General features: G+C 42.2%; 1 protein-coding gene across 8 annotated transcripts in view; it reads right to left on the bottom strand.

The window, feature by feature from the left end:
- The window catches only part of LOC144322066 (uncharacterized), a 184346-nt gene that overhangs the window by 99374 nt on the left and 71111 nt on the right, over nt 1-13861 (bottom strand). Inside the window, exon 3 of one of the 8 annotated variants that reach the window (XM_077911595.1) lies at nt 6996-7037. The exons of the other annotated variants lie outside the window; for them this stretch is intronic. Within the exon in view, the coding sequence (XP_077767721.1) occupies nt 6996-7037 (42 nt within the window). The remainder of the gene's footprint in view (nt 1-6995; nt 7038-13861) is intronic. 8 annotated transcript variants of the gene reach the window in all.

Raw genomic sequence — 13861 nt, forward strand, 5'->3', positions numbered from 1 at the left:
GGGGCGAGTGCCCCCAGGACAGGAGAGCCCCGTCCCGGAGGAGCAGGAGCTGCACCAACCTTCCCGGGCGGAAAGGCGCCAGCAGGGAGTTAGAGCAGGACCCCAGGAGGGTGGGGATGCCCTCAGGCTCCCTGGGACACTAACAGACACCTGCACGCCGGGGAGAGTGCTCCGAGCTACCTAAGGGCTGCAGCGCGCACGGCGGGACCAGGAGCAGCTCGGGGGGGCTCGGGCGGCGGCGGCGCCGCGGAGGGGGCTGCGCGGCGGGAGCGCGAATGCAACAGCGCAGGCCGGGAGCACAGGGCGCGGGGACACAGCCCAGGATCTGGCCTCCCCCCCGGGACAGGCAGAGGCCGGGAGGACGCTTCTGCCCCAGCTGAGCAGATCAGCGGCCCCGCCCCGGAGCCTCCAGGCCCTGCAGACGGAGAGCTCAGTAGTTCCTGCGGGAGCTGAATCCAGGTTTCCAGGGCTGCCGCAGCCACGGGGGTTGTTCCTCCTGGGTCCTCACCGGGTAAACAACCCCCACTGAGCCCTGCACCAGGTAGGGGGCAGAGCAGCTCCCCCAAGTGCTAACACCTGAAAATCAGCACAACAGGCCCCTCCCCCAGAGGACCAGCTAGACGGACAAGTTCCAGGGGAAGTCAAGGGACTTAAAGTATACAGAATCAGAAGATACTCCCCCGTGTTTTTTTTTTTTTTTTTGATTTCTGATTGCTTCCCCCACCCTTTTTTTCACCTTTCTTTGTTTTTCTCTTTTTCTTCTCTTTTTTCCTTTTTTCTTTTTTCTTTTTCTCTTTTCTTTCCTTCTCTCTCTTTTTCTCCTTTTCCCAATACAATTTGTTTTTGCCCACTCTGCACTGAGCAAAATGACTAGAAGGAAAACCTCACCTCAAAAGAAAGAATCAGAAACAGTCCTCTCTCCCACAGAGTTACAAAATCTGGATTACAATTCAATGTCAGAAAGCCAATTCAGAAGCACTATTATACAGCTACTGGTGGCTCTAGAAAAAAGCATAAAGGACTCAAGAGACTTCATGACTGCATAATTTAGATCCAATCAGGCAGAGATTAAAAATCAATTGAATGAGATGCAATCCAAACTAGAAGTCCTAACGATGACGGTTAATGAGGTGGAAGAACGAGTGAGTGACATAGAAGACAAGTTGATGGCAAAGAGGGAAACTGAGGAAAAAAGAGACAGACAATTAAAAGACCATGAAGGCAGATTAAGGGAAATAAACGACAGCCTGAGGAAGAAAAACCTACGTTTAATTGGGGTTCCCGAGGGCGCCGAAAGGGACAGAGGGCCAGAATACGTATTTGAACAAATTCTAGCTGAAAACTTTCCTAATCTGGGAAGGGAAACAGGCATTCAGATCCAGGAAATAGAGAGATCCCCCCCCCCCTAAAATCAATAAAAACCGTTCAACACCTCGACATTTAATAGTGAAGCTTGCAACTTCCAAAGATAAAGAGAAGATCCTTAAGGCAGCAAGAGACAAGAAATCCCTGACTTTTATGGGGAGGACTATTAGGGTAACAGCAGACCTCTCCACAGAGACCTGGCAGGCCAGAAAGGGCTGGCAGGATATATTCAGGGTCCTAAACGAGAAGAACATGCAACCAAGAATACTTTATCCAGCAAGGCTCTCATTCAAAATGGAAGGAGAGATAAAGAGCTTCCAAGAATGGCAGGAACTGAAAGAATATGTGACCTCCAAACCAGCTCTGCAAGAAATTTTAAGGGGGACTCTTAAAATTCCCCTTTAAGAAGAAGTTCAGTGGAACAATCCACAAAAACAAGGACTGAATAGATATCATGATGACACTAAATTCATATCTGGCAATAGTAACTCTGAACATGAACGGGCTTAATGACCCCATCAAAAGGCGCAGGGTTTCAGACTGGATAAAAAAGCAGGACCCATCTATTTGCTGTCTTCATTTTAGACAGAAGGACACCTACAACCTGAAAATAAAAGGTTGGAGAACCATTTACCATTCAAATGGTCCTCAAAAGAAAGCAGGGGTAGCCATCCTTATATCAGATAAACTAAAATTTACCCCGAAGACTGTAGTGAGAAATGAAGAGGGACACTATCTCATACTTAAAGGATCTATCCAACAAGAGGACTTAACAATCCTCAATATATATGCCCCGAATGTGGGAGCTGCCAAATATTTAAACCAATTAATAACCAAACTGAAGAAATACTTAGATAATAATACACTTATACTTGGTGACTTCAATCTAGCTCTTTCTATACTCAATAGGTCTTCTAAGCACAACATCTCCAAAGAAATGAGAGCTTTAAATGATACACTGGACCAGATGGATTTCACAGATATCTACAGAACTTTACATCCAAACTCAACTGAATACACAATCTTCTCAAGTGCACATGGAACTTTCTCCAGAATAGACCACATACTGGGTCACAAATCGGGTCTGAACCAATACCAAAAGACTGGGATCATCCCCTGCATATTCTCAGACCATAATGCCTTGAAATTAGAACTAAATCACAACAAGAAGTTTGGAAGGACCTCAAACACGTGGAGGTTAAGGACCATCTTGCTAAAAGATGAAAGGGTCAACCAGGAAATTAAGGAAGAATTAAAAAGATTCACGGAAACTAATGAGAATGAAGATACAACCGTTCAAAATCTTTGGGATGCAGCAAAAGCAGTCCTAAGGGGGAAATACATCGCAATACAAACATCCATTGAAAAACTGGAAAGAACTCAAATACAAAAGCTAACCTTACACATAAAGGAGCTAGAGAAAAAACAGCAGATAGATCCTACACCCAGCAGAAGAAGAGAGTTAATAAAGATTCGAGCAGAACTCAATGAAATCGAGACCAGAAGAACTGTGGAACAGATAAACAAAACCAGGAGTTGGTTCTTTGAAAGAATTAGTAAGATAGATAAACCATTAGCCAGACTTATTAAAAAGAAGAGAGAGGAGACTCAAATTAATAAAATCATGAATGAGAAAGGAGAGATCACTACCAACACCAAGGAAATACAAACAATTTTAAAAACATATTATGAACAGCTATACGCCAATAAATTAGGCAATCTAGAAGAAATGGACGCATTCCTGGAAAGCCACAAACTACCAAAACTGGAACAGGAAGACATAGAAAACCTGAACAGGCCAATAACCAGGGAGGAAATTGAAGCAGTCATCAAAAACCTCTCAAGACACAAGAGTCCAGGGCCAGATGGCTTCCTAGGGGAATTCTATCAAACGTTTAAAGAAGAAATCATACCTATTCTACTAAAGCTGTTTGGAAAGATAGAAAGAGATGGAGTACTTCCAAATTCGTTCTATGAGGCCAGCATCACCTTAATTCCAAAACCAAACAAAGACCCCACCAAAAAGGAGAATTACAGACCATATCCCTGATGAACATGGATGCAAAAATTCTCAACAAGATACTAGCCAATAGGATCCAACAGCACATTAAGAAAATTATTCACCATGACCAAGTAAGATTTATCCCTGGGACACAAGGCTGGTTCAACACTCATAAAACAATCAATGTGATTCATCATATCAGCAAGAGAAAAAACAAGAACCATATGATTCTCTCATTAGATGCAGAGAAAGCATTTGACAAAATACAGCATCCATTCCTGGTCTAAACTCTTCAGAGTGTAGGGATAGAGGGAACATTCCTCAACATCTTAAAAGCCATCTACGAAAAGCCCACAGCAAATATCATTCTCAATGGGGAAGCACTGGGAGCCTTTCCCCTAAGATCAGGAACAAGACAGGGATGTCCACTCTCACCACTGCTATTCAACATAGTACTAGAAGTCCTAGCCTCAGCAATCAGACAACAAAAGACATTAAAGGCATTCAAATTGGCAAAGAAGAAGTCAAACTCTCCCTCTTCGCCAATGACATGATACTCTACATAGAAAACCCAAAGCCTCCACCCCAAGATTGCTAGAACTTATACAGCAATTTGGTAGCATGGCAGAATACAAAATCAATGCCCAGAAATCAATGGCATTTCTATACACTAACAATGAGACTGAAGAAAGAGAAATTAAGGAGTCAATCCCATTTACAATTGCACCCAAAAGCATAAGATACCTAGGAATAAACCTAACCAAAGAGGTAAAGGATCTATATCCTAAAAACTATAGAACACTTCTGAAAGAAATTGAGGAAGACACAAAGAGATGGAAAAATATTCCATGCTCATGGATTGGAAGAATTAATATTGTGAAAATGTCAATGTTACCCAGGGCAATTTACACGTTTAATGCAATCCCTATCAAAATACCTTGGACTTTCTTCAGAGAGTTAGAACAAATTATTTTAAGATTTGTGTGGAATCAGAAAAGACCCCGAATAGCCAGGGGAATTTTAAAAAAGAAAACCATATTGGGGGCATCACGATGCCAGATTTCAGGTTGTACTACAAAGCTGTGGTCATCAAGACAGTGTGGTACTGGCACAAAAACAGACACATAGATCAATGGAACAGAATAGAGAACCCAGAAGTGGACCCTGAACTTTATGGTCAACTAATATTCGATAAAGGATTCCTCCTTTATTATTAGACTATCCATTGGAAGAAAGACAGTCTCTTCAATAAATGGTGCTGGGAAAATTGGACATCCACATGCAGAAGAATGAAACTAGACCACTCTCTTTCACCATACACAAAGATAAACTCAAAATGGATGAAAGATCTAAATGTGAGACAAGATTCCATCAAAATCCTAGAGGAGAACACAGGCAACACCCTTTTTGAACTCAGCCACAGTAACTTCTTGCAAGATACATCCACGAAGGCAAAAGAAACAAAAGCAAAAATGAACTATTGGGACTTCATCAAGATAAGAAGCTTTTGCACAGCAAAGGATACAGTCAACAAAACTCAAAGACAACCTACAGAATGGGAGAAGATATTTGCAAATGACCTATCAGATAAAGGGCTAGTTTCCAAGATCTATAAAGAACTTATTAAACTCAACAGCAAAGAAACAAACAATCCAATCATGAAATGGGCAAAAGACATGAAGAGAAATCTCACAGAGGAAGACATAGACATGGCCAACATGCACATGAGAAAATGCTCTGCATCACTTGCCATCAGGGAAATACAAATCAAAACCACAATGAGATACCACCTCACACCAGTGAGAATGGGGAAAATTAACAAGGCAGGAAACCACAAATGTTGGAGAGGATGCGGAGAAAAGGGAACCCTCTTACACTGTTGATGGGAATGTGAACTGGTGCAGCCACTCTGGAAAACTGTGTGGAGTTTCCTCAAAGAGTTAAAAATAGACCTGCCATACGACCCAGCAATTGCACTGTTGGGGATTTACCCCAAAGATTCATATGCAATGAAATGCCGGGACACCTGCACCCCGATGTTTCTAGCAGCAATGGCCACAATAGCCAAACAGTGGAAGGAGCCTCGGTGTCCATTGAAAGATGAATGGATAAAGAAGATGTGGTTTATGTATACAATGGAATATTACTCAGCCATTAGAAACAACAAATACCCACCATTTGCTTCAACGTGGATGGAACTGGAGGGTATTATGCTGAGTGAAGTAAGTCAATCAGAGAAGGACAAACAGTGCATGTTCTCATTCATTTGGGGAATATAAATAATAGTGAAAGGGAATATAAGGGAAGGGAGAAGAAATGTGTGGGAAATATCAGAAAGGGAGACAGAACATAAAGACTCCTAACTCTGGGAAATGAACTAGGAGTGGTGGAAGGCGAGGAGGGCGGGGGGTGAGGGTGAGTGGGTGACGGGCACTGAGGGGGACACTTGACGGGATGAGCACTGGGTGTTATTCTGTAAGTTGGTAAATTGAACACCAATAAAAAATTATTTTATTAAAAAAACTGAAAGATGGAAAGTGGAAATATCGGACTGGTGATAGTATAACTTCAATTACTGAACTTTTTTTTTTTAAGATTTTATTTATTTATTCATGAGAGACACAAAGAGAGGCAGAGACACAGGCAGAGGGTGAAGCAGACCCCTGGTAGGAGCCTGATTTGGGACTTGATCCTGGGACTGCAGGATCACAACCCAAGCCAAAGATAGACAATTACTGAGCCACCCAGGTACCCCCAGTTACTGAACTTTTTGAAGCAAATCTCATATTGTAGACTTCCTTGGCCTAACAGGCTGACTTTTTGCTATAATGTGGGCCTGCCTCTTAGCAAAAGATAAAGTAGCCAACTGTATAAAGCCAATATGTTTTCAGGATTGCATATAATTTCATAATGCTCTGAAAAGAGGATTTTTAAAAAGAATTTATCTATCTACCTACTTACTTACCTACCTACCTACCTACTTACCTACCTACTTATTTATTTATGGGCAGAAGGAGAAAGAAAGAAAATCTCAAGCAAATTTCTCACTGAGTATGGAGCCCAGCTCTGGGTTCCATCTCACAATCATGAAATCATGACCTGAGCTGAAAGCAACAGCCAAATGCTTAACTAACTGAACTACCCAAGTGCCTCTAGAGAGAGAACTTAAGCAGACTCCCTGCTGAGAAGGGAGCCCCAGGTGGGACTCAGTCTCACAACCCTGAGATCATGACGTGAACCAAAATTAAGAGACTGACACTTAACCAACTGAGCCACCCAGGAGCCCCAAAACAGAATTTCCACCACCTTTGAGGAACAAATTAAAAATAGTTCTTAAGTACCAAAATTATTGATTCAATTCAAATACCCAAACATTTAGCTATAATGAAAATTCTTCAGCCAATTGAGGAAAATATGGGCAATCATATGGCAGATGCTGCTACAAAAAAAGAAAAAGAAAGAAAAAAAAACCCGTACAGCTCTACAAAATCATTCCACATTGAAATTACTATCAGCTTTAACTCCTTTTAAGTCCCGTAGTGACCCAAAACAATTAAGGACAGTTAACAGAATACTATTACTAAAGAAATAAAAAAGTGCTCAAATTGTAAATTTTATCTCAACTCACCTTTGGTAGGGCCCAAATAGGCAGCCAGTCCTCCCTGATTACCTACAGAAAATGATTTTTTAAATTATCCATGAAATGACCCATTGGAACACAGATAAAAATGATAGACTGGGAGAAACAATTTTGGGGGGGTGGAATCCATCTCATGTAATGGCAGCAGAAACTTACCACTGCTATTTAATTTGCCACAAGCATACCCTTGGGAAGCCTATTCAGAGTTCCATGGGGCATTTCCGTCCTCAGGACCCTGTGAGGTTTGGCAATGGGATTTCATCCAGCTACTCCCCTCACAAGGATACAAATATGTACTGGTAATGTTATGCATATACTCCCATTGGGTGGAAGTCTTTGTTGCAGAGCCACTGCATTAGCAATGGCCAGGGTGTTACTAGAGAAAATCATACCCAACTGGGGAATTCCACTTGAATTACATAGTGATAGAGGAATTCATTTTATAAGACAAATAATCAAGGCAGTTTATAAAATATGGCCCAGGCTACAGCATTTTCATTGCACCTACCATTCCAATTATCAGGATTGTTAGAAACCAATGGCAGGGGGCAAGATGGCGGAGGAGTAGGGTCCCCAAGTCACCTGTCCCCACCAACTTGCCTAGATAACTTTCTTTTCTTTTTCTTTTTTTTTTTTAATTTTTATTTATTTATGATAGTCACGCAGAGAGAGAGAGAGAGAGAGAGAGGCAGAGACATAGGCACAGAGAGAAGCAGGCTCCATGCACCGGGAGCCCGATGTGGGATTCGATCCTAGGTCTCCAGGATCGCGCCCTCGGCCAAAGGCAGGTGCTAAACCGCTGCGCCACCCAGGGATCCCCCTAGATAACTTTCAAATCGTCCTGAAAACCTACAAATTCGGCCTGAGATTTAAAGAGAGAACAGCTGGAATGCTACAGTGAGAAGAGTTCGCCCTTCTATCAAGGTAAGAAGACGGAAAAAAAATAAAGAAATAAAAAAGCATCCAAGGGGGAGGGGTCCCCGCGAGGAGCCCAGCTAAGGCCAGGTGGCAAGTGCCCCCAGGACAGGAAAGCCCAGGCCCGGAGAAGCAGGAACTTTACCAATCTTCCCAGACAGAAAGGCACTCACAGGGAACTTGAGCAGGATCCCAAGAGGGTAAGGGATGCCCTTAGATTCCCAGGGGCACTAACAGGAACTACGCCCCAGGGGAGAGCGCGCCACACACCCCTGCGGAGCTCCCTAAAGGGCTGCAGCGCGCGCCCAGCGGGCGGGGAGTAGCTCGGGCGGTGGCTCAGGCAGCGACTCTGGAGGAGGCTGCGAGGCCAGGGAGGGCGATTCCAGCGGCACAGGCCCCTGAGCCCAGGGCCCTGGGGGTCACAGCCCAAGATCCGGTGATCCCCCCAGGACAGGCAGAGGCTGGGAGGACACAGGACAGCGAAGACACTTCTGCCGCGGACGACCCCGAGCTTTGCACATCAGCGCCCCTGCCCCGGGAGCATCCAGGCCCTTGCCGACGGGGAGACTGTGGTAGTTACTGCTGGAGCTGACTCTAGAGCTGGAGACCTGGCCACTGCCACTGTTGTTCCTCCTGGTGTCACCTTGTACCTGGGACGGAGCGGGGCCGCCAAGGAGCAGGAGCCTCACAGGATAAACAGCCATACACCTGGAAAGAGGCTGGGAAACTCCCCCAAGTACACACACCTGAGAATCAACACAGCAGGCCCCTCCCCACGAAGACCAGCTGGAAGGACAGGGGAAGAGCAAGTTCTTGACCAAGCAGTGCTGGAAAGTTCCAGTGGAAGTCTAGGAACTTACAAAATACAGAATCAGAGGATACCCATTCTTCTTTTTGTTTTCTGTTTGTCCCCCCCACCCCCGCCTTTTTTTCTCTTTTTCTCCTTTATCCAGTACAATTTGTTTTTAGCCACTCTGCACTGAGCAAAATGACTAGAAGGAAAAACTCACCACAAATGAAAGAACCAGAAACAGTACTCTCTCCTACAGAGTTACAGAATTTGGATTACAATTCAATTCCAGAAAGCCAATTCAGAAGCACAGTTATAAAGCTACTGGTGGCTCTAGAAAAAAAGCATAAAGGATTCAAGAGATTTCATGACTGCAGAATTTAGATCTAAACAGGCCGAAATTAAAAATCAATTAAATGAGATGCAATCTAAACTGGAGGTCCTAACAATGAGGGTTAACGAAGTAGAAGAAAGAGTGAGTGACATAGAAGACAAGTTGATGGCAAGGAAGGAAGCTGAGGAAAAAAGAGAAAAACAATTAAAAGATCATGAGGATAGGTTAAGGGAAATAAATGACAGCCTCAAAAGGAAAAATCTACATCTAATTGGGATTCCAGAGGGCACCGAGAGGGCCAGAGGACCAGAAAGTGAATTTGAACAAGTCATAGCTGAGAACTTCCCTAATTAGGGGAGGGAAACAGGCATTCAGATCCAGGAGATAGAGAGATCTCCCACCTAAAATCAATAAAAACCGTTCAAACACCAACATTTAATAGTGAACTTACAAATTCCAAAGATAAAGAGAAGATCCTTACAGCAGCAAGAGACAAGAGATCCCTAACCTTTATGGGGAGAAGTATTAGGTTAACAGCAGACCTCTCCACAGAGACCTTGCAGGCCAGAAAGGGCTGGCAGGATGTATTCAGGGTCCTAAACGAGAAGAACATGCAGCCAAGAATACTTTATCCAGCAAGGCTCTCATTCAGAATAGAAGGAATGATAAAGAGCTTCCAAGATAGGCAGAAACTGAAAGAACTGTGATCACCAAACCAGCTCTGCAGGAAATATTAAGGGGAACTCTGTAAATTAAAGAGGAAGTCCGAGGAAATAATCCACAAAAATAGGGACTGAATAGATATCATGATGACACTAAATTCATATTTTTCAATAGTAACTCTGAACATGAATGGACCTGATGATCCCATCAAAAGGCACAGGGTTTCAGACTGGATAAAAAAGCAAGACCCATCTATTTTCTGTCTACAAGAGACTTACTTTAGACCTAAGGACACCTACAGCCTGAAAATGAAAGGTTGGAGAACCATTCAAATGGTCCTCAAAAGAAAGCAGGAGTAGCAATCCTCATATCAGATAAATTAAAGTTTATGCCAAAGACTGTAGTAAGAAATGAAGAGGGACACTATATCATACTTAAAGGATCTATCCAACAAGAGGACTAACAATCATGAAGATTTATGCCCCGAATGCAGGAGCTGCCAAGTACATCAATCAATTAATAACCAAAGTTAAACATACTTAGATAATAATACACTTATACTTAGAGACTTGAATATAGCACTTTCTACAATTGATAGGTCTTCTCAAAACAACATCTCCAAAGAAACAAGAGCATTATATGATACACTGGACCAGATGGATTTCACAGGTATTCACAGAACTTTACATCCCAGCGCAACTGAATACACATTCTTCTCAAGTGCACATGGAACTTTCTCCAGAATAGACCACATACTGGGTCACAAATCAGGTCTTAACCGATACCAAAAGATTGGGATCGTACCCTGCATATTTTCAGACTATGATGCTTTGAAACTAGAACTAAACCACAAAAAGAAGTTTAGAAGGATTTCAAACACGTGGAGGTTAAAGACCATCCTGCTAAAAGATGAAACGGTCAACCAGGAAATTAGAGAAGAATTAAAAAGATTCATGGAAAATAATGAGAATAAAGATACAACCATTCAAAATCTTTGGGCTAAGGCAAAAGCAGTCCTGAGGGGGAAATACATCGCAATACAAGCATCCATCCAAAAACTGGAAAGAACTCAAATACAAAAACTAACCTTGCACCTAAAGGAGCTAGAGAAAGAACAGCAGATAGATCCTATACCCAGCAGAAGAAAAGAGTTAATAAAGATTTGAGCAGAACTCAATGAAATAGAAACCAGAAGAACTGTGGAACAGATAAACAAAACCAGGAGTTGTTTCTTTGAAAGTTTAATAAGATAGATAAACCATTAGCCAGCCTTATTAAAAAGAAGAGAGAGAAGACTCAAATTAATAAAATCATGAATGAGAAAAGAGAGATCACCACCAATACCAAGGAAATACAAATGATTTAAAAAACATATTATGAGCAGCTATACACCAATAAATTAGGCAATCTAGAAGACATGGACGCATTTCTGGAAAACCACAAACTACCAAAACTGGAACAGGAAGACATAGAAAACCTAAACAGGCCAATAACCAGGGAGGAAATTGAAGCAGTCATCAAAAACCTCTCAAGACACAAAAGTCCAGGGCCAGATGGCTTCCCGGGGAATTCTATCAAACGTTTAAAGAAGAAACCGTACCTATTCTACTAAAGCTGTTCAGAAAGATAGAAAGAGATGGAATACTTCCAAACTTGTTCTACGAGGCCAGCATCACCTTAATTCCAAAACCAGACAAAGACCCCACCAAAAAGGAGAATTACAGACCAATATCCCTGATGAACACAGATGCAAAAATTCTCAACAAGATACTAGCCAATAGGATCCAACAATACATTAAGAAGATTATTCACCATGACCAAGTGGGATTTATCCCGGGGATGCAAGACTGTGTCAACACTTGTAAAGCAATCAATGTGATTGATCATATCAACAAGAGAAAAAACAAGAACCATATGATCCTCTCAATAGATGCAGATAAAGCATTTGACAAAATACAGCATCCATTCCTGATCTAAACTCTTCAAAGTGTAGGGATAGAAGGAACATTCCTCAGCATCTTAAAAGCCATCTATGAAAAGCCCACAGCAAATATCATTCTCAATGGGGAAACACTGGGAGCCTTTCCCCTAAGATCAGGAACAAGACAGGGATGTCCACTCTCACCACTGCTATTCAACATAGTACTAGAAGTCCTACCCTCAGCAATCAGACAACAAAAAAGAAATAAAAGGCATTCAAATTGGCAAAGAAGAAGTCAAACTCTCCCTCTTTGCAGGTGACATAATACTGTACATAGAAAACCCAAAAGACTCCACCCCAAGATTGCTAGAACTCATACAGCAATTTGGCAGTGTGGCAGGATACAAAATCAATGCCCAGAAGTCAGTGGCATTTCTATACAGTAACAATGAGACTGAAGAAAGAGAAATTAAGGAGTCAATCCCATTTACAATTGCACCCAAAAGCATAAGATACCTAGAAATAAACCTAACCAAAGAGGTAAAGGACCTATACCCTAAAAACTACAGAACACTTCTGAAAGAAATTGAGGAAGACACAAAGAGATGGAAAAATATTCCATGCTCATGGATTGGAAGAATTAATATTGTGAAAATGTCAATGTTACCCAGGGCAATTTACACATTTAATGCAATCCCTATCAAAATACCATGGATTTTCTTCAGAGAGTTGGAACAAATCATCTTAAGATTTGTGTGGAATCAGAAAAGACCCCAAATAGCCAGGGGGAATATAAGAAAGAAAACCAGAAAAGAAAAAGAAAAGAAAACCAGAGCTGGGGGCATCACAATGCCAGATTTCAGGTTTTACTACAAAGCTGTGGTCATCAAGACAGTGTGGTACTGGCACAAAAACAGACACATAGATCAATGGAACAGAATAGAGAATCCAGAAGTGGACCTCAACTTTATGGTCAACTAATATTCGACAAAGCAGGAAAGACTATCCACTGGAAAAAAGACAGTCTCTTCAATAAATGGTGCTGGGAAAATTGGACAGCCACATGCAGAAGAATGAAACTAGACCATTCTCTTATACCATACACAAAGATAAACTCAAAATGGATGAAAGATCTAAATGTGAGACAAGATTCCATCAAAATCCTAGAGGAGAACACAGGCAACACCCCTTTTGAACTTGGCCACAGCAACTTCCTGCAAGATACATCCATGACGTCAAGAGAAACAAAAGCAAAAATGAATTATTGGGGCTTCATCAAGATAAAAAGCTTCTGCACAGCAAAAGAAACAGTCAACAAAACTAAAAGACAACCTACAGAATGGGAGAAGATATTTGCAAATGACGTATCAGATAAAGGGCTAGTATCAAAGATCTGTAAAGAACTCTTTAAACTCAACAGCAAAGAAACAATCCAATCATGAAATGGGCAAAAGACATGAACAGAAATCTCACAGAGAAAGACATACACATGGCCAACAAGCACATAAATGCTCCGCATCATTGGCCATCAGGGAAATACAAATCAAAACCACAATGAGATACCACCTCACACCAGTGAGAATGGTGAAAATTAACAAGGCAGGAAACAACAAATGTGAGAGGATGTGGAGAAAGGGGAACACTCTTGCACTTTTGGTGGAAACGTGAACTGGTGCAGCCACTCTGGAAAACTGTGTGGAGGTTCCTCAAAGAGTTAAAAATAGATCTGCCCTATGACCCAGCAATTGCACTGCTGGGTATTTACTCCAAAGATACAGATGCAGTGAAATGGCAGGATACCTGCACCCCGATGTTTCTAACAGCAATGGCCACAATAGCCAAACAGTGGAAGGAGCCTCGGTGTCCATTGAAAGATGAATGGATAAAGAAGATGTGGTTTATGTATATAATGGAATATTACTCGGCCATTAGAAATGATAAATACCCACCATTTGCTTTGACGTGGATGGAACTGAGGGTATTATGCCGAGTGAAATAAGTCAATCGGAGAAGGACAAACATTATATGGTCTCATTCATTTGGGGAATATAAAAATTAGTGAAAGGGAATAAAGGGAAAGGAGAGAAAATGAGTGAAAATATCAGTGAGGGTGACAAAACATGAGAGACTCCTAACTCTGGGAAAGGAACAAGGGGTAGTGGAAAGGGAGGTGGGTGGGGGGTTGGGGTGACTGGGTGATGGGCACTGAGGGGGGCACTTGGCAGGATGAG

The sequence above is a fragment of the Canis aureus genome, chromosome 10, assembly GCF_053574225.1.
Source record: "Canis aureus isolate CA01 chromosome 10, VMU_Caureus_v.1.0, whole genome shotgun sequence".
In the NCBI taxonomy this organism is placed as follows: Eukaryota; Metazoa; Chordata; class Mammalia; order Carnivora; family Canidae; genus Canis; species Canis aureus.